General features: G+C 44.3%; 1 protein-coding gene across 1 annotated transcript in view; it reads right to left on the bottom strand.

Moving 5' to 3' along the window:
- LOC109886863 (F-actin-uncapping protein LRRC16A) overlaps positions 1-23,404 on the bottom strand; it is a 67,034-nt gene extending 43,630 nt beyond the window's left edge. The window contains exons 1-3 of the mRNA XM_031817608.1: positions 23,374-23,404; positions 20,606-20,682; positions 2,516-2,620 (exon numbers count right to left, since the gene is read on the bottom strand). Of these exons, the coding sequence (XP_031673468.1) occupies positions 2,516-2,620; positions 20,606-20,631 (131 nt within the window). The 5' untranslated portion in view covers positions 20,632-20,682; positions 23,374-23,404. The remainder of the gene's footprint in view (positions 1-2,515; positions 2,621-20,605; positions 20,683-23,373) is intronic.
- Between the last annotated feature and the right edge of the window lie 757 nt (positions 23,405-24,161).

Here is a 24,161-nt window from a genome sequence, read left to right as displayed (position 1 = left end):
GGTGAATCCAGGTGAAAGTCACGTGTTAAATCCACTTCAGTCAGAGTAAACGAAGGGGATGAGACAGGTCAGAGAAGGTTTTATAAGAGTTGAGATAATTGAGACATGGATTGTTTGTCACATGGGATGACGCTGGAGAGACGAAGCAGGTACGGGGACTAAAACATTTAATAAATAACGGACATGGAACGAGACAGGAACAGCGTCAGCAAACAGGAAACACAAACAAAAGCCAATCAAAGCAGAAGTGGGGAACAGAGCTGAGGGGAACTGATAAATATAGGGGAGGTAATAACAGGTGATGAGTGAGACCAGGTGAGTCCAATACCGCTGATGGGCGTGACGAGGGAAGGCAGGTGTGCGTAATGGATGATAGGAGTGCGTAATGGATGATAGGAGTGCGTAATGGATGATAGGAGTGCGTAATGGATGATAGGAGTGCGTAATGGATGATAGGAGTGCGTAATGGATGATAGGAGTGCGTAATGGATGGTAGGAGTGTGTAATGGATGACAGGAGTGCTTGATGCAGGGAAGCCTGGTGCCCTGGGGGGGGGGGGGGGGGGGGGGGGGTGACATTGTTTATGTATTCAGAGGGTGAATGGGCAAGACAAAAGCTTAAAGTGCCTTTGAACAGGGAGTGGTCATAGGTGCCAGACGCGTCAAGAACTGCTGGGTTTTACACGCTCAACAGTTTCCCGTGTGTATCGAGAATAGTCCACCACCCAAAGGACATCCCGGCCAACTTGACACGACTGTGGGAAGCATTAGAGTCTAAATGGGCCAGCATCCCTGTGGAACGCTTTTGACACCTTGTAGTCCATGACTGACGAACTGAGGCTGTTCTGAGGGCAAAAGGGGGTGCAACTCAATATTAGGAAGGTGTTCTCTATTTCCTATTAGGAAAAATATATATATTGGAGGGGAGCGTAAGAGAGAGAAGAGACACAGAGAGAGAAAGAAGGAGATGAGAGAGAGAGAGGGAAAGTGAGAAGGAGGGACAGAAGAGATTGAGACAGAGGGGGGAGGGGAGAAGAACTGAGAGATTGAGACAGAGGGAGGAGAGAAAGACAGAGAGAGGAGAGAAAGACAGAGAGAGGAGAGAAAGACAGAGAGAGGAGAGAAAGACAGTGAGAGGAGAGAAAGACAGACAGAGGAGAGAAAGACAGCGAGAGGAGAGAAAGACAGCGAGAGGAGAGAAAGACAGAGAGAGGAGAGAAAGACAGAGAGAGATGAGAGGGTCAGAGGAGAGAAAGACAGCGAGAGGAGAGAAAGACAGAGAGAGGAGAGAAAGACAGAGAGAGATGAGAGGGTCAGAGGAGAGAAAGACAGCGAGAGGAGAGAAAGACAGAGAGAGGAGAGAAAGACAGGGTCAGAGGAGAGAAAGACAGCGAGAGGAGAGAAAGACAGAGAGGAGAGAAAGACAGAGAGAGGAGAGAAAGACAGAGAGAGATGAGAGAAAGACAGAGAGAGATGAGAGAAAGACAGAGAGAGATGAGAGAAAGACAGGGTCAGAGGAGAGAAAGACAGGGTCAGAGGAGAGAAAGACAGGGTCAGAGGAGAGAAAGACAGAGACAGAGGAGAGAAAGACAGAGACAGAGGAGAGAAAGACAGACAGAGGAGAGAAAGACAGCGAGAGGAGAGAAAGACAGCGAGAGGAGAGAAAGACAGAGAGAGATGAGAGGGTCAGAGGAGAGAAAGACAGCGAGAGGAGAGAAAGACAGAGAGAGGAGAGAAAGACAGAGAGAGATGAGAGGGTCAGAGGAGAGAAAGACAGCGAGAGGAGAGAAAGACAGAGAGAGGAGAGAAAGACAGGGTCAGAGGAGAGAAAGACAGCGAGAGGAGAGAAAGACAGAGAGAGGAGAGAAAGACAGAGAGAGGAGAGAAAGACAGAGAGAGGAGAGAAAGACAGAGAGAGGAGAGAAAGACAGAGAGAGATGAGAGAAAGACAGAGAGAGATGAGAGAAAGACAGGGTCAGAGGAGAGAAAGACAGGGTCAGAGGAGAGAAAGACAGGGTCAGAGGAGAGAAAGACAGAGACAGAGGAGAGAAAGACAGAGACAGAGGAGAGAAAGACAGAGAGAGATGAGAGAAAGACAGGGTCAGAGGAGAGAAAGACAGAGACAGAGGAGAGAAAGACAGAGAGAGATGAGAGAAAGACAGGGTCAGAGGAGAGAAAGACAGAGACAGAGGAGAGAAAGACAGAGAGAGATGAGAGAAAGACAGGGTCAGAGGAGAGAAAGACAGAGACAGAGGAGAGAAAGACAGAGACAGAGGAGAGAAAGACAGAGACAGAGGAGAGAAAGACAGAGACAGAGGAGAGAAAGACAGAGAGAGGAGAGAAAGACAGAGAGAAGAGAAAGACAGAGAGATGACAGAGAGGAGAGAAAGACAGAGAGATGAGAGAAAGACAGAGAAAGACAAAGACAGACAGAGACAGAGAAAGACAGAGACAGAGAAAGACAAAGACAGACAGAGACAGACAGAGAAAGACAGAGACATGGTTAGTTTGCTCACTTCAAGGCCTCTGGAGGGAGTTTGGTTCCTGAAAGGTTGATGCAGCTGAGGGCCACGGCGCTGCTGAAGAAGTGCTTGAAGGATGGAGGCACATCTTTGCCTTTCCTGGAGACAAACAGAAGAGAGGATAGTAAGCCCAGGCAAGAGACGATACCTGAGAGGCCATAGTATAGTAGCCTTGTGAACCACAGTGGAACGCTGCTCTCCATTTTCTTTCACTTGCAGTGAAACAGAATGTGACCAATCAGGATGTGTTGAACGAGGCCAATAGTGGAGTATACAGGGAATACTGTCACAGCTAGGAGATGTTAGGAGAGAAACCCAGTAGCCCTGATATGGCTACATTATTATGGTGTATATAAACCCAGTAGCCCTGATATGGTTACATTATTATGGTGTATATAAACCCAGTAGCCCTGATATGGCTACATTATTATGGTGTATATAAACCCAGTAGCCCTGATATTGAAACAGTCTTCATTATTATGGTGTATATAAACCCAGTAGCCCTGATATGGCTACATTATTATGGTGTATATAAACCCAGTAGCCCTGATATTGAAACAGTCTTCATTATTATGGTGTATATAAACCCAGTAGCCCTGATATGGCTACATTATTATGGTGTATATAAACCCAGTAGCCCTGATATGGAAACAGTCTTCATTATTATGGTGTATATAAACCCAGTAGAATCCTTTTTTATAAAACACAGCAACTTGTCCTCCGCTCCCACACCCTCCCTTATAGGCTAGCTCTGTCCCCAGAGAGACTGTGATAGGCTAGCTCTGTCCCCAGAGAGACTGTGATAGGCTAGCTCTGTCCCCAGAGAGACTGTGATAGGCTAGCTCTGTCCCCAGAGAGACACTGTGATGGGGTAATGATGTGAGGAGAGACACTGTGATGGGGTAATGATGTGAGGAGAGACACTGTGATGGGGTAATGATGTGAGAGAGACACTGATGGGGTAATGATGTGAAGAGACACTGTGATGGGGTAATGATGTGAGAGACACTGTGATGGGGTAATGATGTGAAGAGAGACACTGTGATGGGGTAATGATGTGAGGAGACACTGTGATGGGGTAATGATGTGAGAGACACTGTGATGGGGTAATGATGTGAGGAGAGACACTGATGGGGTAATGATGTGAGGAGAGACACTGTGATGGGGTAATGATGTGAGGAGAGACACTGTGATGGGTTAATGATGTGAGAGAGACACTGATGGGGTAATGATGAGAGGAGAGACACTGTGATGGGGTAATGATGTGAGGAGAGACACTGTGATGGGTTAATGATGTGAAGAGAGACACTGTGATGGGGTAATGATGTGAGGAGAGACACTGTGATGGGGTAATGATGTGAGAGACACTGTGATGGGGTAATGATGTGAGGAGAGACACTGATGGGGTAATGATGTGAGGAGAGACACTGTGATGGGTTAATGATGTGAGAGACACTGTGATGGGGTAATGATGTGAGAAACACTGTGATGGGGTAATGATGTGAGGAGAGACACTGTGATGGGGTAATGATGTGAAGAGAGACACTGTGATGGGGTAATGATGTGAAGAGACACTGTGATGAGGTAATGATGTGAGGAGAGACACAGTGATGGGGTAATGATGTGAAGAGAGACACTGTGATGGGGTAATGATGTGAGGAGAGACACTGTGATGGGGTAATGATGTGAGAGACACTGTGATGGGGTAATGATGTGAGAGACACTGTGATGGGGTAATGATGTGAGAGACACTGTGATGGGGTAATGATGTGAAGAGAGACACTGATGGGGTAATGATGTGAAGAGACACTGTGATGAGGTAATGATGTGAGGAGAGACACCGTGATGGGGTAATGATGTGAGAGACACTGTGATGGGGTAATGATGTGAAGAGAGACACTGTGATGGGGTAATGATGTGAGGAGAGACACTGTGATGGGGTAATGATGTGAGAGACACTGTGATGGGGTAATGATGTGAGAGACACTGTGATGGGGTAATGATGTGAGAGACACTGTGATGGGGTAATGATGTGAAGAGAGACACTGTGATGGGGTAATGATGTGAAGAGAGACACTGTGATGGGGTAATGATGTGAAGAGACACTGTGATGAGGTAATGATGTGAGGAGAGACACCGTGATGGGGTAATGATGTGAGAGACACTGTGATGGGGTAATGATGTGAGGAGATACACTGTGATGGGGTAATGATGTGAGAGACACTGTGATGGGGTAATGATGTGAGGAGATACACTGTGATGGGGTAATGATGTGAGAGACACTGTGATGGGGTAATGATGTGAGGAGAGACACTGTGATGGGGTAATGATGTGAGGAGAGACACTGATGGGTTAATGATGTGAGAGACACTGTGATGGGGTAATGATGTGAGAGACACTGTGATGGGGTAATGATGTGAGAGACACTGTGATGGGGTAATGATGTGAAGAGAGACACTGTGATGGGGTAATGATGTGAGGAGAGACACTGATGGGGTAATGATGTGAGAGACTGTGATGGGGTAATGATGTGAGAGACTGTGATGGGCTAATGATGTGAGAGACTGTGATGGGGTAATGATGTGAGAGACTGTGATGGGCTAATGATGTGAGAGACTGTGATGGGGTAATGATGTGAGAGACTGTGATGGGGTAATGATGTGAGAGACTGTGATGGGCTAATGATGTGAGAGACTGTGATGGGGTAATGATGTGAGAGACTGTGATGAGCTAATGATGTGAGAGGCTGTGATGGGGTAATGATGTGAGAGACTGTGATGGGCTAATGATGTGAGAGGCTGTGATGGGGTAATGATGTGAGAGACTGTGATGGGCTAATGATGTGAGAGGCTGTGATGGGGTAATGATGTGAGAGACTGTGATGGGCTAATGATGTGAGAGACTGTGATGGGCTAATGATGTGAGAGGCTGTGATGGGCTAATGATGTGAGAGGCTGTGATGGGGTAATGATGTGAGAGGCTGTGATGGGGTAATGATGTGAGAGGCTGTGATGGGGTAATGATGTGAGAGGCTGTGATGGGGTAATGATGTGAGAGGCTGTGATGGGGTAATGATGTGAGAGGCTGTGATGGGGTAATGATGTGAGAGGCTGTGATGGGGTAATGATGTGAGAGACTGTGATGGGGTAATGATGTGAGAGGCTGTGATGGGCTAATGATGTGAGAGACTGTGATGGGGTAATGATGTGAGGAGAGACACCGTGATGGGGTAATGATGTGAGAGACTGTGATGGGGTAATGATGTGAGGAGAGACACTGTGATGGGCTAATGATGTGAGAGACTGTGATGGGGTAATGATGTGAGGAGAGACACTGTGATGGGGTAATGATGTGAGAGGCTGTGATGGGGTAATGATGTGAGAGACTGTGATGGGGTAATGATGTGAGAGACTGTGATGGGGTAATGATGTGAGAGGCTGTGATGGGGTAATGATGTGAGGAGAGACTGATGGGTAATACAGATTTAAACAAACAAACATCTCTATCCTTGAACCATTACCCACTACTACTGTAGTCAATCTGACTGATCTGCAAAGAGGGTACTCTGTCTACAAATCAATCTCCAGGTGTTTGACAAATAAGGGTTAGAACACTGAGAATAGAACACTGAGAACAGAACACTGAGAACAGAACACTGAGAATAGAACACTGAGAATAGAACACTGAGAATAGAACACTGAGAACAGAACACCGACAATAGAACACTGAGAATAGAACACTGAGAACAGAACACTGAGAACAGAACACTGAGAATAGAACACTGATAATAGAACACTGAGAATAGAACACTGAGAATAGAACACTGAGAATAGAACACTGAGAACAGAACACCGACAATAGAACACTGAGAATAGAACACTGAGAACAGAACACTGAGAATAGAACACTGAGAACAGAACACTGAGAACAGAACACTGAGAATAGAACACTGATAATAGAACACTGAGAATAGAACACTGAGAATAGAACACCGAGAATAGAACACTGAGAACAGAACACCGAGAACAGAACACTGAGAATAGAACACTGAGAACAGAACACCGAGAACAGAACACTGAGAATAGAACACTGAATAATGGTTCTAACATGCACTGTACATCATTAGTGATGTCCGATATGGTCTGTTCAGTTCAGTGAGGACAGGATGTAGTTTCACAGTAATCATATGGTCTGTTCAGTTCAGTGAGGACAGGATGTAGTTTCACAGTAATCATATGGTCTGTTCAGTTCAGTGAGGACAGGATGCAGTTTCACAGTAATCATATGGTCTGTTCAGTTCAGTGAGGACAGGATGCAGTTTCACAGTAATCATATGGTCTGTTAAGTTCAGTGTGGACAGGATGTAGTTTCACAGTAATCATATGGTCTGTTCAGTTCAGTGAGGACAGGATGTAGTTTCACAGGTTACCATGCCTCTAATTCCCCCAATCTAGAGAGAAGCCTTCCAACCCATTGAACCTGACACTGATATCAATACACTAACATCAACAAGGGCAGTCCAGGCTGACATTACATTCAGCAGAGCAGAGTCAGAGTTTTACTGTGCTGCCTGACCTCAGTGACCCCTAAAGAGTGATGCATCAGGGGTCAAATGTCAGGTGATGGATGGCCATCATCATGTAGCCCAAGGAATTGACTATTCTCCTCCTGTAATTTGGAGATTGAAAATTGCTCACAGGACTATTCTAACCAAAGTTGACTGTTTCCTTAGCTTTGGAAGTATATGTATATATATTCAGGTTAATTCAAGGAACTGACTGGCTAAGCAACCATGCCAAATGTTCAATCTGTTCCCCTGTCTGTGAGAGCAGAGCGGTGGGCCTTTCAGTTCAGGGCTGTGAAGTGGATAGAAATCTCAGTGTTGAGTTCCAAGGGCGTGAAAAGAGCTCTGTTCCAGGATCAGCTAGTGAATGTATGAGAGGCAGAGAGAGGTGAAAAGAGCTCTGTCCCAGGATCAGCTTGTGAATGTATGAGAGACAGAGAGAGGTGAAAAGAGTTCTGTCCCAGGATCAGCTTGTGAATGTATGAGAGACAGAAAGAGGTGAAAAGAGCTCTGTCCCAGGATCAGCTTGTGAATGTATGAGAGACAGAAAGAGGTGCAAAGAGCTCTGTCCCAGGATCAGCTTGTGAATGTATGAGAGACAGAGAGAGGTGAAAACTGCAGCGGAGGTAGAAACAGGATTGGCAGATTGTTGATGTGTGTGTGAGAGACAGAGAGAGAGGTGAAAACTGTAGCGGAGGCAGAAACAGGATTGGCAGATTGTTGATGTGTGTGTGTGTGTGTGAGAGTGTGTGTGAGAGAGAGAGAGAGAGGTGAAAACTGTAGGGGAGGGAGAAACAGGATTGGCAGATTGTTGGTGTGTGTGTGTGTGTGTGAGAGTGTGTGTGAGAGAGAGAGAGAGAGGTGAAAACTGTAGGGGAGGGAGAAACAGGATTGGCAGATTGTTGGTGTGTGTGAGAGAGAGAGAGTGTACACACCTTGTTTATTTGTACACACCCTAGGGCTGGGTGAGTGACAGAGGAGGAAGGAGGAAATAATATATTTCTATATTTTTAAACTCTTATTTTACCAGTTAATTTGACTGAGAACTCATTTACAGCAACGACCTGGGGAATAGTTACAGAGGAGAGGAGATGAATGAGCCAATTGTAAGCTGGGGACGATTAGGTGTCCATGATGGTATGAAGGCCAGATTGGGAATTTAACCACGACGCCCAGGTTAACACCCCTACTCTTACGATAAGTGCCATGGGATGTTTATTGACCACAGAGAGTCAGGACACCGGGGTGAACACCCCTACTCTTACGATAAGTGCCATGGGATCTTTAATGACCTCAGAGAGTCAGGACACCGGGGTTAACACCCCTACTCTTACGATAAGTGCCATGGGATCTTTAGTGACCACAGAGAGTCAGGACACCTGTTTAACGTCCCATCCGAAAGACAGCACCCTACACAGGGCAATGTCCCCAATCACTGCCCTGGGGTGATGAGATATATGTTTATTTTTTTAGACCAGAGGAAAGAGTGCCTCCTACTGACCCTCCAACACCACTTCCAGCAGCATATGGTCTCCCATCCAGGGACTGACCAGGACCAACCCAGCTGAGCTTCGGAAGCAAGCCATCAGTGGTATGCTACAGGGTGGTATGCTGCTGGGTGGTATGCAGGGTGGTATGCAGGGTGGTATGCTGCAGGGTGGTATGCTGCAGGGTGGTATGCTGCAGGGTGGTATGCTGGGTGGTATGCAGGGTGGTATACTGCAGGGTGGTATGCTGCAGGGTGGTATGCTGCAGGGTGGTATGCTGCAGGGTGGTATGCAGGGTGGTATGCTGCAGGGTGGTATGCAGGGTGGTATGCAGGGTGGTATACTGCATGGTGGTATGCTGCAGGGTGGTATGCTGCTGGGTGGTATGCTGCTGGGTGGTATGCTGCTGGGTGGTATGCAGGGTGGTATGCAGGGTGGTATGCAGGGTGGTATGCTGCAGGGTGGTATGCTGCTGGGTGGTATGCTGCAGGGTGGTATGCAGGGTGGTATGCAGGGTGGTATGCTACTGGGTGGTATGCTGCAGGGTGGTATGCTGCAGGGTGGTATACTGCAGGGTGGTATGCTGCAGGGTGGTATGCTGCAGGGTGGTATGCTGCAGGGTGGTATGCTGCAGGGTGGTATGCTGCTGGGTGGTATGCTGCAGGCTGGTATGCTGCAGGGTGGTATGCTGCAGGGTGGTATGCTGCTGGGTGGTATGCTGCAGGGTGGTATGCTGCAGGGTGGTATGCTGCAGGGTGGTATGCTGCTGGGTGGTATGCTGCTGGGTGGTATGCTGCTGGGTGGTATGCTGCTGGCATGGGATAGAGGGAGGAGAGGGATCGATAGCTGTTTTGCTAAGGCATTAAAAACTGTTACCCCATAACGCCTGCATTCAGATCATTCTCTTCCTGCTACACAAATCAGGAAGTTGAACCAATCCTTATTGGATGACGTAAGGTTCCTTGATAACAGTCATCGCTGTTAGGGATCAATATCAACCCTGCCTTTGACTCACATGATGAGGGTAAAGTGCAGGTCAGAGGGTAAAGCTGAGTACAGATCAGTTCTGTAACATTCATCTCTCTGGTGTTCAGCTCTGTTGGATCCACAACATTTTGAATTTACACGGTAAGAGACAGAGAGAGAGATTAGAAGGACGTATCATCATCAGAACTGTCATCTCCGTGTGTAGCTTCCCTGTTGGGTGGATATTGTGGACGTAGGACTGTATTTCAGTGGATTACTTTCTCTTCAAAAGAGGAAATTGTCGAGAGAAACTGAACGTATTCTTCAGAAGCTGTTACAGAACAGGGAGTGGCACTGTGTGAGAAAATGGCCTCCAAACGTTCTCTTCCTGAGGAGGATTTCTCATGTCCTGTCTGCTGTGGCATCTTCAGAGATCCTATCATTCTGTCCTGTAGCCACAGCTTTTATAAAGCCTGTCTGGAATGATGCTGGAAACAGAAGGAACCCACGGGAATGTCCAGTTTGTAGGAGAATATGTCCTATGATTGAACCTCCCTGTAACCTGGCTCTGACGAACCTGTGTGAGGCCTTCTTACAGGAGAAGAGTCAGAGAGCTTCAGCTGGGTCTGAGGTAGAAGAGAGGAGTCAGAGAGCTTCAGCTGGGTCTGAGGTAGAAGAGAGGAGTCAGAGAGCTTCAGCTGGGTCTGAGGTAGAAGAGAGGAGTCAGAGAGCTTCAGCTGGGTCTGAGGTAGAAGAGAGGAGTCAGAGAGCTTCAGCTGGGTCTGAGGTAGAAGAGGGGAGTCAGAGAGCTTCAGCTGGGTCTGAGGTAGAAGAGAGGAGTCAGAGAGCTTCAGCTGGGTCTGAGGTAGAAGAGGGGAGTCAGAGAGTTTCAGCTGGGTCTGAGGTAGAAGAGAGGAGTCAGAGAGTTTCAGCTGGGTCTGAGGTAGAAGAGGGGAGTCAGAGAGCTTCAGCTGGGTCTGAGGTAGAAGAGAGGGGAGTCAGAGAGCTTCAGCTGGGTCTGAGGTAGAAGAGAGGGGTCAGAGAGCTTCAGCTGGGTCTGAGGTAGAAGAGAGGAGTCAGAGAGCTTCAGCTGGGTCTGAGGTAGAAGAGAGGGGTCAGAGAGCTTCAGCTGGGTCTGAGGTAGAAGAGAGGAGTCAGAGAGCTTCAGCTGGGTCTGAGGTAGAAGAGAGGAGTCAGAGAGTTTCAGCTGGGTCTGAGGTAGAAGAGAGGAGTCAGAGAGCTTCAGCTGGGTCTGAGGTAGAAGAGAAGAGTCAGAGAGCTTCAGCTGGGTCTGAGGTAGAAGAGAGGAGTCCGAGAGTTTCAGCTGGGTCTGAGGTAGAAGAGAGGAGACAGAGCTTCAGCTGGGTCTGAGGTAGAAGAGGGGAGTCAGAGAGCTTCAGCTGGGTCTGAGGTAGAAGAGAGGAGTCAGAGAGCTTCAGCTGGGTCTGAGGTAGAAGAGAGGAGTCAGAGAGCTTCAGCTGGGTCTGAGGTAGAAGAGAGGGGAGTCAGAGAGCTTCAGCTGGGTCTGAGGTAGAAGAGAGGGGTCAGAAAGCTTCAGCTCGGTCTGAGGTAGAAGAGAGGGGTCAGAGCGCTTCAGCTGGGTCTGAGGTAGAAGAGAGGGGTCAGAGAGCTTTAGCTGGGTCTGAGGTAGAAGAGAGGGGTCAGAGAGCTTCAGCTGGGTCTGAGGTAGAAGAGAGGGGAGTCAAAGAGCTTCAGTTGGGTCTGAGGTAGAAGAGAGGAGTCAGAGAGCTTCAGCTGGGTCTGAGGTAGAAGAGAGGAGACAGAGAGCTTCAGCTGGGTCTGAGGTAGAAGAGAGGAGTCAGAGAGCTTCAGCTGGGTCTGAGGTAGAAGAGAGGAGACAGAGAGCTTCAGCTGGGTCTGAGGTAGAAGAGAGGAGTCAGAGAGCTTCAGCTGGGTCTGAGGTAGAAGAGAGGAGTCAGAGAGCTTCAGCTGGGTCTGAGGTAGAAGAGCGGGGAGTCAGAGAGCTTCAGCTGGGTCTGAGGTAGAATAGAGGGGTCAGAGAGCTTCAGCTGGGTCTGAGGTAGAAGAGAGGAGTCAGAGAGCTTCAGCTGGGTCTGAGGTAGAAGAGAGGAGTCAGAGAGCTTCAGCTGGGTCTGAGGTAGAAGACCGGGGAGTCAGAGAGCTTCAGCTGGGTCTGAGGTAGAATAGAGGGGTCAGAGAGCTTCAGCTGGGTCTGAGGTAGAAGAGAGGAGTCAGAGAGCTTCAGCTAGGTCTGAGGTAGAAGAGAGGAGTCAGAGAGCTTCAGCTGGGTCTGAGGTGCTCTGCAGTCTGCACAGTGAGAAACTCAAACCCTTCTGTCACTTTCAGACTCAATCAGAGCCATAGAAGAGGAGTTGAAAGATGAAGACATCTCATTCCTGCAGAACGTCAGGACCACAAAGGAAAGATCCCAGTACACACTGCTGGATCCACAGCTGGTCTCAGGAGCTCTGATAGACGAGGCCAAACACCTGGGCAACCTGCAGTTCAGAGTCTGGGAGAAGATGCTGGGGATCCTCACATACACTCCTGTGATTCTGGACTCTGCTTCCCCCTGGCTCTCTCTGTCTGATGATCTGACCACTGAGATACACAGGCACTAAACAGCAGCTCCCTGACAACCCAGAGAGATTCATGAAGTATATAGATGTTCTGGGATCTGAGGGGTTCTGCTCAGGGAAACACAGCTGGGAAGTGGAGGGTGGGGGACCACAGTCACGGTGAGAGAGTGTGGTCTGTGGCTAAAGAGGGTGTGGCTAAAGAGTCCCTTGACAGGAAGGGGAAGGGGTGTGCTTCACCACAGGATGGAATCTGTTGTATAGAGCAGCAGAATGGTACCATTAAAGAAGGAGGAGGTGACATCATCAGTGTGAAGAGGACATCCCAGAGGATCAGAGTGCAGCTGGGCGACGACAGGGAGGGGAAGGTGTCCTTCTACGACCCCAAAGACACACTAATCTCCACTTATAAAGACACATTTACTGAGAGACTGTTTCCATACCTTGGTATGGGAGAGGCTGCTGATGACAACAACCCTGATATACACATCTGCCAATCAAAGGTGTCTCTGACAGTGATGTCATCCCAGTAAGGTGTGCGTATGTGTACGCGTACGAGCGTGCCTACATGTGGGTGAAATGTGTCAGTTTCAGTGGACATTATAAGGAGATATTCTTTAAACAATACAAAACATATCCATACAAATGACCCCCCCCTTCCCCCTGGACCCCCCTGCTCACCCCCCTCCCTTCCCCCTGGACCCCCCTGCTCACCCCCCACCCCTCCACCTCCAGACTGCCCTGCAAACTTGACTCAAATACGATTCCCTCAAGATTGTTCTGATGTCCAAAAGATTTCACATCGAAATGTTGTGATATAAAACGTTTAAGTTGCATGTATTTGAAAATATCTACATTGATCAATCCAAAATCGCTTTTTTAATGCAGTCATGGAAATACATGTATTTCCTATTACCAAGTAATGTATGGTTTCCATGCCTTTAGTTTTCCATGTGGACCAATTTATCAGTGGATTCTGAAACGCTATCCAAGGATTGTTCCAGAAGGTTGTGTTTTTAGGGAGGGATATTGGTTCTTGTTGAATACATTTCATTTTCTTCCATATTGTTATAGTGTTCTATATTGTTATAGTGTTCCATATTGTTATAGTGTTCCATACTGTTATAGTGTTCTATATTGTTATAGTGTTCCATACTGTTAGTGTTCTATATTGTTAGTGTTCCATATTGTTATAGTGTTCCATATTGTTATAGTGTTCCATATTGTTATAGTGTTCCATATTGTTAGTGTTCCATATTGTTATAGTGTTCCATATTGTTATAGTGTTCCATATTGTTATAGTGTTCCATATTGTTATAGTGTTCCATATTGTTATAGTGTTCCATATTGTTATAGTGTTCCATATTGTTATAGTGTTCCATATTGTTATAGTGCTCCATATTGTTATAGTGTTCCATATTGTTATAGTGTTCCATATTGTTATAGTGTTCTATATTGTTATAGTGTTCCATATTGTTATAGTGTTCCATATTGTTATAGTGTTCCATATTGTTATAGTGTTCCATATTGTTATAGTGTTCTATATTGTTATAGTGTTCCATATTGTTATAGTGTTCCATATTGTTGTAGTGTTCTATATTGTTATAGTGTTCCATATTGTTATAGTGTTCTATATTGTTATAGTGTTCCATATTGTTATAGTGTTCCATATTGTTATAGTGTTCTATATTGTTATAGTGTTCTATATTGTTAGTGTTCTATATTCAAATCAAATCATCAAATCAAATCAAATTTTATTTGTCACATACACATGGTTAGCAGATATTAATGCGAGTGTAGCGAAATGCTTGTGCTTCTAGTTCCGACAATGCAGTAATAACGAACAAGTAATCTAACTAACAATTCCAACAAAAAAAACTACTGTCTTATACACAGTGTAAGGGGATAAGGAATATGTACATAAGGATATATGAATGAGTGATGGTACAGAGCAGCATAGGCAAGATACAGTAGATGATTGTGCATCTGTAGAAGTTTGTGAGTGCTTTTGGTGACAAGCCGAATTTCTTCAGCCTCCTGAGGTTGAAGAGGCGCTGCTGCGCCTTCTTCACGATGCTGTCTGTGTGAGTGGACCAATTCAGTTTGTCTGTGATGTGTATGCCAAGGAACTTAAAACTTGCTACCCTCTCCACTACTGTTCCATCGATGTGGATAGGGGGGTGTTCCCTCTGCTGTTTCCTGAAGTCCACAATCATCTCCTTAGTTTTGTTGACGTTGAGTGTGAGGTTATTTTCCTGACACCACACTCCGAGGGCCCTCACCTCCTCCCTGTAGGCCGTCTCGTCGTTGTTGGTAATCAAGCCTACCACTGTTGTGTCGTCCGCAAACTTGATGATTGAGTTGGAGGCGTGCGTGGCCACGCAGTCGTGGGTAAACAGGGAGTACAGGAGAGGGCTCAGAACGCACCCTTGTGGGGCCCCAGTGTTGAGGATCAGCGGGGAGGAGATGTTGTTGCCTACCCTCACCACCTGGGGGCGGCCCGTCAGGAAGTCCAGTACCCAGTTGCACAGGGCGGGGTCGAGACCCAGGGTCTCGAGCTTGATGACGAGCTTGGAGGGTACTATGGTGTTGAATGCCGAGCTGTAGTCGATGAACAGCATTCTCACATAGGTATTCCTCTTGTCCAGATGGGTTAGGGCAGTGTGCAGTGTGGTTGAGATTGCATCGTCTGTGGACCTATTTGGGCGGTAAGCAAATTGGAGTGGGTCTAGGGTGTCAGGTAGGGTGGAGGTGATATGGTCCTTGACTAGTCTCTCAAAGCACTTCATGATGATGGATGTGAGTGCTACGGGGCGGTAGTCGTTTAGCTCAGTTACCTTAGCTTTCTTGGGAACAGGAACAATGGTGGCCCTCTTGAAGCATGTGGGAACAGCAGACTGGTATAGGGATTGATTGAATATGTCCGTAAACACACCGGCCAGCTGGTCTGCGCATGCTCTGAGGGCGCGGCTGGGGATGCCGTCTGGGCCTGCAGCCTTGCGAGGGTTAACACGTTTAAATGTCTTACTCACCTCGGCTGCAGTGAAGGAGAGACCGCATGTTTTCGTTGCAGGCCGTGTCAGTGGCACAGTATTGTCCTCAAAGCGGGCAAAAAAGTTATTTAGTCTGCCTGGGAGCAAGACATCCTGGTCCGTGACTGGGCTGGATTTCTTCCTGTAGTCCGTGATTGACTGTAGACCCTGCCACATGCCTCTTGTGTCTGAGCCGTTGAATTGAGATTCTACTTTGTCTCTGTACTGTCGCTTAGCTTGTTTGATAGCCTTGCGGAGGGAATAGCTGCACTGTTTGTATTCGGTCATGTTACCAGACACCTTGCCCTGATTAAAAGCAGTGGTTCGCGCTTTCAGTTTCACACGAATGCTGCCATCAATCCACGGTTTCTGGTTAGGGAATGTTTTAATCGTTGCTATGGGAACGACATCTTCAGCGCACGTTCTAATGAACTCGCACACCGAATCAGCGTATTCGTCAATGTTGTTATCTGACGCAATACGAAACATCTCCCAGTCCACGTGATGGAAGCAGTCTTGGAGTGTGGAGTCAGCTTGGTCGGACCAGCGTTGGACAGACCTCAGCGTGGGAGCTTCTTGTTTTAGTTTCTGTCTGTAGGCAGGGATCAACAAAATGGAGTCGTGGTCAGCTTTTCCGAAAGGGGGGCGGGGCAGGGCCTTATATGCGTCGCGGAAGTTAGAGTAACAATGATCCAAGGTCTTTCCACCCCTGGTTGTGCAATCGATATGCTGATAAAATTTAGGGAGTCTTGTTTTCAGATTAGCCTTGTTAAAATCCCCAGCTACAATGAATGCAACCTCCGGATAAATTGTTTCCAGTTTGCAGAGAGTTAAATAAAGTTCGTTCAGAGCCATCGATGTGTCTGCTTGGGGGGGGATATATACGGCTGTGATTATAATCGAAGAGAATTCTCTTGGCAGATAATGCGGTCTACATTTGATTGTGAGGAATTCTAAATCAGGTGAACAGAAGGATTTGAGTTCCTGTATATTTCTTTCATCACACCATGTCACGTTGGCCATAAGGCATACGCCCCCACCCCTCTTCTTACCAGAAAGATGTTTGTTTCTGTCGGCGCGATGCGTGGAGAAACCCGTTGGCTGCACCACTTCGGATAGCGTCTCTCCGGTGAGCCATGTTTCCGTGAAGCAGAGAACGTTACAGTCTCTGATGTCCCTCTGGAATACTACCCTTGCTCGGATTTCATCAACCTTGTTGTCAAGAGACTGGACATTGGCAAGAAGAATGCTAGGGAGTGGTGCACGGTGTGCCCGTCTCCGGAGTCTGACCAGAAGACCGCCTCGTTTCCCTCTCTTTCGGAGTCGTTTTTTTGGGTCGCTGCATAGGATCTGCTCCGTTGTACTGTTTGTAAGGCAGAACACAGGATCCGCGTCGCGAAAAACATATTCTTGGTCGTACTGATGGTGAGTTGACGCTGATCTTATATTCAGTAGTTCTTCTCGACTGTATGTAATGAAACCTAAGATGACCTGGGGTACTACTAATGTAAGAAATAACACGTAAAAAAACAAAAAACTGCATAGTTTCCTAGGAACGCGAAGCGAGGCGGCCATCTCTGTCGGCGCCGGAAGGTATTCTTATTGTGTTCCATATTGTTATAGTGTTCCATATGGTTATAGTGTTCCATATTGTTATAGTGTTCTATATTGTTATAGTGTTCCATGTTGTTATAGTGTTCTATACTGTTATAGTGTTCTATATTGTTAGTGTTCTATATTGTTATAGTGTTCCATATTGTTATAGTGTTCCATATTGTTATAGTGTTCCATATTGTTATAGTGTTCCATATTGTTATAGTGTTCCATATTGTTATAGTGTTCTATATTGTTATAGTGTTCCATATTGTTATAGTGTTCCATATTGTTATAGTGTTCCATATTGTTATAGTGTTCCATATTGTTATAGTGCTCCATATTGTTATAGTGTTCCATATTGTTATAGTGTTCCATATTGTTATAGTGTTCTATATTGTTATAGTGTTCCATATTGTTATAGTGTTCCATATTGTTATAGTGTTCCATATTGTTATAGTGTTCTATATTGTTATAGTGTTCTATATTATTATAGTGTTCTATATTGTTATAGTGTTCTATATTGTTATAGTGTTCCATATTGTTAGTGTTCCATATTGTTATAGTGTTCCATATTGTTATAGTGTTCCATATTGTTATAGTGTTCCATATTGTTATAAAGTTCTATATTGTTATAGTGTTCTATATTGTTAAAGTGTTCTATACTGTTATAGTGTTCTATATTGTTATAGTGTTCCATATTGTTATAGTGTTCCATGTTGTTATAGTGTTCCATATTGTTATAGTGTTCTATATTGATATAGTGTTCCATATTGTTATAGTGTTCTATATTGTTATAGTGTTCCATATTGTTATAGTGTTCTATATTGTTATAGTGTTCCATATTGTTATAGTGTTCTTAACTATGAAGTTGTTCATGTTCTTAGCTTTATCCTTTAAAAATAGACACAAAAATATTCTGGGGATGAGCATGTGCATCTTCAAAATGTACCCATTGTTCCTCTTTAGTACATTTAACTATATGTCCCAACTGAAAGCCCTGGGTGGAGAGTTGATACAATTCCAAGTCTGGAAGGTTAAAACCTCAGTCTTAGGAAGATGGAAAATGTTCCTTTTAAGTCTGAGTTTTATTTGTATACTTTTTAAAAGAATGTCTTCGGTGGGCTAATTGGCATTACCCAGAATAAGTATAAAAACTTTGCCATTCTGAAGAGGTTTATTCTTCCTGTTAGATTTATGGGAAGATTGTCCCATTTAATTAGGTCTGCTTTCATATTGGTCTGCTTTCAATTATTAAGCATCCTAAGTGTTTGAAATATTTTTGTAGTCTATTTAAAAGATTGCTGTTTTTTCCACGTACATTTTATATTCTAAGATTTTAGAGTATTCTGAAAATATTTAGGACAGGGAAGGGGGGGGGGGAATTGAGTTTTCAATATTGATCAGGTATATCAGGAGATTGTATATACTAATTATACTAATGTTTACCAATACTGATGATACCTGCTACATTTGGGTCCTGTCTAATTCTTTCTGCAAGCGGTTCAATTGCCAGTGCAAACAGGAGGGGGGAGAGAGGACATCCCTGTCTTGTGCCCCATTCTAAAGCAATTTGATCATTTTTATAAAATGCATTATTTCATCTGGAAAGTTGAAAGCTTCCAAAGTTTTGAAGCGAATAGCCAATTTAAGATGGTCGAAATCCTTTTCGGCATTAACATTGAATAAATCTATATCTTTTTGCGTATTGTATTATACTGAAACATGTTCTTGTATTTGTTTGTAAGTGTCTATTTAAAAATAAATGTTTGATTGATATGTATCTAGTCTGGTAAAACTTTTTCCATTCTTTTGCTTTATCACTTTTAAGAATCAATTGTTTATATTAATCTAATTACCCAGGGTCAATCGTGGTTGTTATTCTTACAAGAGTGTGCTGCATTGGGAACATTTAAAGTTAGAAGTAAAATTATTTGTTTCTAATGCAATTCACTTTCAAATGTGAAATACGGTATATTTATGTGATAAACCATCACACCACCTCCTCCATGCTTCACGGTGGGAACCACACATGCGGAGATCATCCGTTCACCTACTCTGCATCTCAAAATGACATGGCAGTTCGAACCAAAAATCTCAAATTTGGAATCATCATACAAAAGGACAGATTTCCACCGGTCTAATCTCTATTGCTCGTGTTTCTCGACCCAAGCAAGTCTCTTCTTATTATTGGTGTCCTTTTGTAGTGGTTTCCTTGCAGCAGTTCCACCATGAAGGCCTGATTCACGCAGTCTCCTCTAAACAGTTGATGTTGAGATGCATCTGTTACTTGAACTCTGAAGTATTTATTTGGGCTGCAATCTAATCTAATAATGATGGACTATTGTTTCTCTTTGCTTATTTGAGCTGTTCTTGCCATAACCCTATATGGTAAAATAATACGTCTATACTATCTTCTGTATACCATCCCTACCTTGTCACATCACAACTGATTGGCTCAAATGCATTAAGAAGGAAATACATTTTAACAAGGCACAATTTAAATATATTCCAGGTGACTACCTCATGAAGCTGGTTGAGAAAATACTAAGAGTGTGCAAAGCTGTCATCAAGGCAAAGGGTGGCTACTTTGAAGAATCTAAAATCTCAAATATATTTTGTTTTGTTTAACACTTTTTTGGTTACTACATGATTCCATATGTGTTATTTCATAGTTTTGAATTCTTCACTATTATTCTACAATGTAGAAAATAGTTTAAAAAATAAAGAAAAACCCTTGAATGAGTCGGTGTGTCCAAACGTTTGACTGGTACTGTATGTCTAGATTGAACTTTAGATAGACCTCTCAGTAGTGTTATCCATGTGCTCTGTGATGATCTGATGATGATGTGAACGGTTGGGTGTGGTGTCTCATTGTGGTATGGGTGCGGTATGGGTGCGGTATGGGTGCAGTATGGGTGCGGTATGGTTGTGGTATGGGTGCGGTATGGGTGCAGTATGGATGCGGTATGGTTGCGGTATCATTGTGGTATGTTTGCAGTATGGTTGTGGTATGGTTGCAGTATGGGTGTGGTATGGGTGTGGTATGGTTGCGGTACCATTGTGGTATGGTTGTGGTATAATGTCATGTTATTGTTGTTGTTTCTACAGTAATTGCCTCTCTGGGAATTGAATTGATATTGAAACTAATATTGATATTGAAATTAAATCATATAAAACATTTTTTTTTAAATTTGACCTTTATTTAACCAGGTAGGCTAGTTCAAATCAAATCAAATTTATTTATTTAAAAAAAACTGGAAAATATTGTTCATACAAATGTTCCGGGGTTCAGAGTTGAATTTGACGGCTGTAGAAGGTGTCCAATTGAACTAGCTTCAGGTCTTAGCTGTAAATTAAATATGATTATGACAGTAAGTCATTTGTGTCCCTTTTAGTCAACTTAAATTATTGATTTGAACAATTTGATTGTGTGTGTGTATGTCATGTTTTATGTATATCTCTTAACCAATCATGGAACAAAACTCAGTGTGAGTTTATTTGGTCCGGTTGTATAGCTTTTTTTACAGACAGCTTCAGACAGCTTCTCTAATTAACAGCTATCAATCCTCCTGAGTTCGGACACATTGATAAATGACAACCACCCACAGACTAGCTAAATATGCATATATTCCTATTTAAATACATTACAATCTGACTACAGCTACAAAGCCACAACATGGGGTCTTTGGTGGCAGCCGTACAAGAATAACACTTTGTGACCAACTGGGCCACGTGGGGAGATCAAATGAATGAGCTACATGAGATAATGCTAGGACTAAAAGAGATGTATTATGATGAGATGAGATGACCCCATGGCTGAGGCAGAGGGTCTGTGATACTCTACTGCTGGTTGTTATATTATGGGATGTCGTGGGTCTCACCTATGTGCAAATACACTCTTGGACATGTTGAGGACAGAGAGGTTCTGGACGGAGCCCCTCAGGAGAGCAGAACACACCTGGAATACAGAGGAATTGGTTAGAACAGATATTAGCATTAGCTATTAGCATTAACAGACCTATAATAGAGAGGAGTGGATTAGCACAGATACCAGCTTTAGCAAATAGCCATTAACACACCTAAAATACAGAGGAGTGGATTAGCACAGATACCAGCTTTAGCCATTAGCCATTAGCATTAACAGACCTATAATACAGAGGAGTGGATTAGCAAAGATACCAGCTTTAGCCAATAGCCATTAGCATTAACAGACCTATAATACAGAGGAGTGGATTAGCACAGATACCAGCTTTAGCCAATAGCCATTAGCTATTAGCATTAACACACCTATAATACAGAGGAGTGGATTAGCACAGATACCAGCTTTAACCTTTAGCCATTAGCATTAACAGACCTATAATACAGAGGAGTGGATTAGCACAGATACCAGCTTTAGCCTTTATCCATTAGCATTAACACACCTATAATACAGAGGAGTGGATTAGCACAGATACCAGCTTTAGCCTTTATCCATTAGCATTAACACACCTATAATACAGAGGAGTGGATTAGCACAGATACCAGCTTTAGCCAATAGCCATTAGCATTAACAGACCTATAATACAGAGAGGAGTGGATTAGCACAGATACCAGCTTTAGCCAATAGCCATTAGCCATTAGCATTAACACACCTATAATACAGAGGAGTGGATTAGCACAGATACCAGCTTTAGCCAATAGCCATTAGCATTAACACACCTATAATACAGAGGAGTGGATTAGCACAGATACCAGCTTTAGCCATTAGCCATTAGCCATTAACACACGGAGGGACTTGGATGAAATGACTGAATGACATGTATGTGTACATTTATTTTGCAATGCTCACGCACGCAACGTGGCCAGTTTGGTCAGCATGTTAGTCTATCCTGTTTGATGCAACACCATCTGGCCATTGGACATGGTGGTTCATGGGAGTGGTTACAATGTATCACTGATCAAACGTTCTCGTAAGGCCCATTGGACATGGTGGTTCATGGGAGTGGTTACAATGTATCACTGATCAAACGTTCTCGTAAGGCCCGTTGGACATGGTGGTTCATGAGAGTGGTTACAATGTATCACTGATCAAATGTTCTCGTAAGGCCCATTGGACATGGTGGTTCATGGGAGTGGTTACAATGTATCACTGATCAAACGTTCTCGTAAGCAAACCAGTTAAAAAACGGTTGGGATCCTTAATGTTCAGAGAAATCCAAAACCAAATGTTTTATCTCCCCCCCCCCCCCCCCCCCCCCCCACATAATTAAAATCTGTGCCGTTATCACAAACATAATTTCCATGTTATAGTCTAACTAGAATATATGGCTATAAAACCAGAGAGGAAGAGGCGAACTTTAGGTAACTTTAGGGTAACTTTAGGTAACTGTAGGGTAACTTTAGGTAACTTTAGGTAACTTTAGGTAACTTTAGGGTAACTTTAGGGTAACTGTAGGTAACTTTAGGGATACTTTAGGTAACTTTAGGGGTACTTAGGGTAACTTTAGGTAACTTTAGGTACTTTAGGGTTACTTTAGGGTAACTTTAGGTAACTTTAAGGTAACTTTAGGTAACTTTAAGGTAACTTTAAGGTAGCTTTAGGTAACTTTAGGGTTTCTATAGGTAACTTAGGGTAACTTTAGGGTAACTTTAGGGGTACTTTAGGGTAACTTTAGGTTACTTTAGGGTAACTTTAGGGTAACTTTAGGGGTACTTTAGGGTAACTTTAGGTAACTTTAGGTTACTTTAGGGTAACTTAGGTAACTTTAAGGTAACTTTAGGTAACTGTAGGTAACTTTAAGGTAACTTTAGGGTAACTTTAGGTAACTTAGGGTTATTTTAGGTAACTTTAGGGTTACTTAGGTAACTTTAGGGTTAATTTAGGTTACTTTGCAGGGTAAGACAGTTCATACTTAGTGAGACACAGATTACCAGATCAATGCACATTGTTCTGCCTGCCCCTCCTCTCTCTCCCCTCACGCTGAGTGGGTGGTGTTTTTGTCTCCTCATATGAAACTACAGTAGGCTGTATCGATGAGTCTATTCGATTATCCTGGTACGTCGCTCCTGGGAAACAACCTGGTTACGGCCTGTTTGTTTTGTCTTTTAGGTAGGCGACACTACGGCTATTTAAACACTGACCAAAACCTTCTCTGGAGACATGAACGGCCTTTCAATTGTCTGTAAAGTAATGCCTTAGGGTAACTTTAGGTAACTTTAGGGTTACTTTAGGTAACTTTAGGGTAAACTTTAGGTAACTTTAGGGTAACATTAGGTAACTTTAGGGATACTTTAGGGTAACTCATGGTAACTTTAAGGTAACTTTAGGGCATTTCACTTGTCTGTAAAGTAATGCCGCTTCTGAAGCGCGATTAAGGTCCATCACTAGGCGACCGGAAACTGTCAATCCTAGCCTGCCTGTTGCCTGCGCACAGACCACTTGTCTCCTAAAGAGTAGTTAAGGTTTGCTAAATATTGCCACTTACCAAGACATTGAAAACACCACACACACACACACACACACACACACACACACAACCACACACACACACACACACACCACACACCCCCACACACCCACACACCCACACACCACACCACACACACACACACACACACAACACCACACACACACACACACCACACCACACCAGACTATTGTCTCACTCACCAGGTCCAGAGAACATTCCTGTGTTGGACAAGTCCAGAGTCGTCAGGCTGTTGGGTTTGGCCCAGGAAATGGTAGAAATGCTGGGAGAAAAATGGAGGAAAAAACACAAGTTTTAGAAACAAGACAGTCTGGATGGATGAATGATGGTCTGATGCTGTCTATAGGTAACAGGTAATACTGTCTGGATAAATGATGGTCTGATGCTGTCTATAGGTAACAGGTGATACTGTCTGGATGGATGAATGATGGTCTGATGCTGTCTATAGGTAACAGGTAATACAGTCGGATGGATGAATGATGTCTGATGCTGTCTACAGGTAACAGGTGATACTGTCTGGATGGATGAATGATGGTCTGATCTGTCTATAGTAACAGGTAATCAGTCCTGGATGGATGATGATGGTCTGATTGCTGTCTATAGGTAACAGGTGATACTGTCTGGATGGATGGAATGATGGTCTGATGCTGTCTATAGGTAACAGGTAATACTGTCTGGATAAATGATGGTCTGATGCTGTCTATAGGTAACAGGTGATACTGTCTGGATAATGATGATATAGGTTACTGTCTGGATGGCTGATCCTATAGTAACAGGTAATACTGTCTGGGGATAAATGATGGTCTGATGCTGTCTATAGGTAACAGGTGATACTGTCTGGATGGATGAATGATGGTCTGATGCTGTCTATAGGTAACAGGTGTACTGTCTGGATGGATGAATGATGGTCTGATGCTGTCTACAGGTAACAGAATACTGTCTGGATGGATGAATGATGGTCTGATGCTGT

Source organism: Oncorhynchus kisutch, unplaced genomic scaffold (assembly GCF_002021735.2).
Source record: "Oncorhynchus kisutch isolate 150728-3 unplaced genomic scaffold, Okis_V2 scaffold1096, whole genome shotgun sequence".
Taxonomy (NCBI): domain Eukaryota; kingdom Metazoa; phylum Chordata; class Actinopteri; order Salmoniformes; family Salmonidae; genus Oncorhynchus; species Oncorhynchus kisutch.
This window is presented reverse-complemented; position numbering and strand designations above follow the sequence as displayed.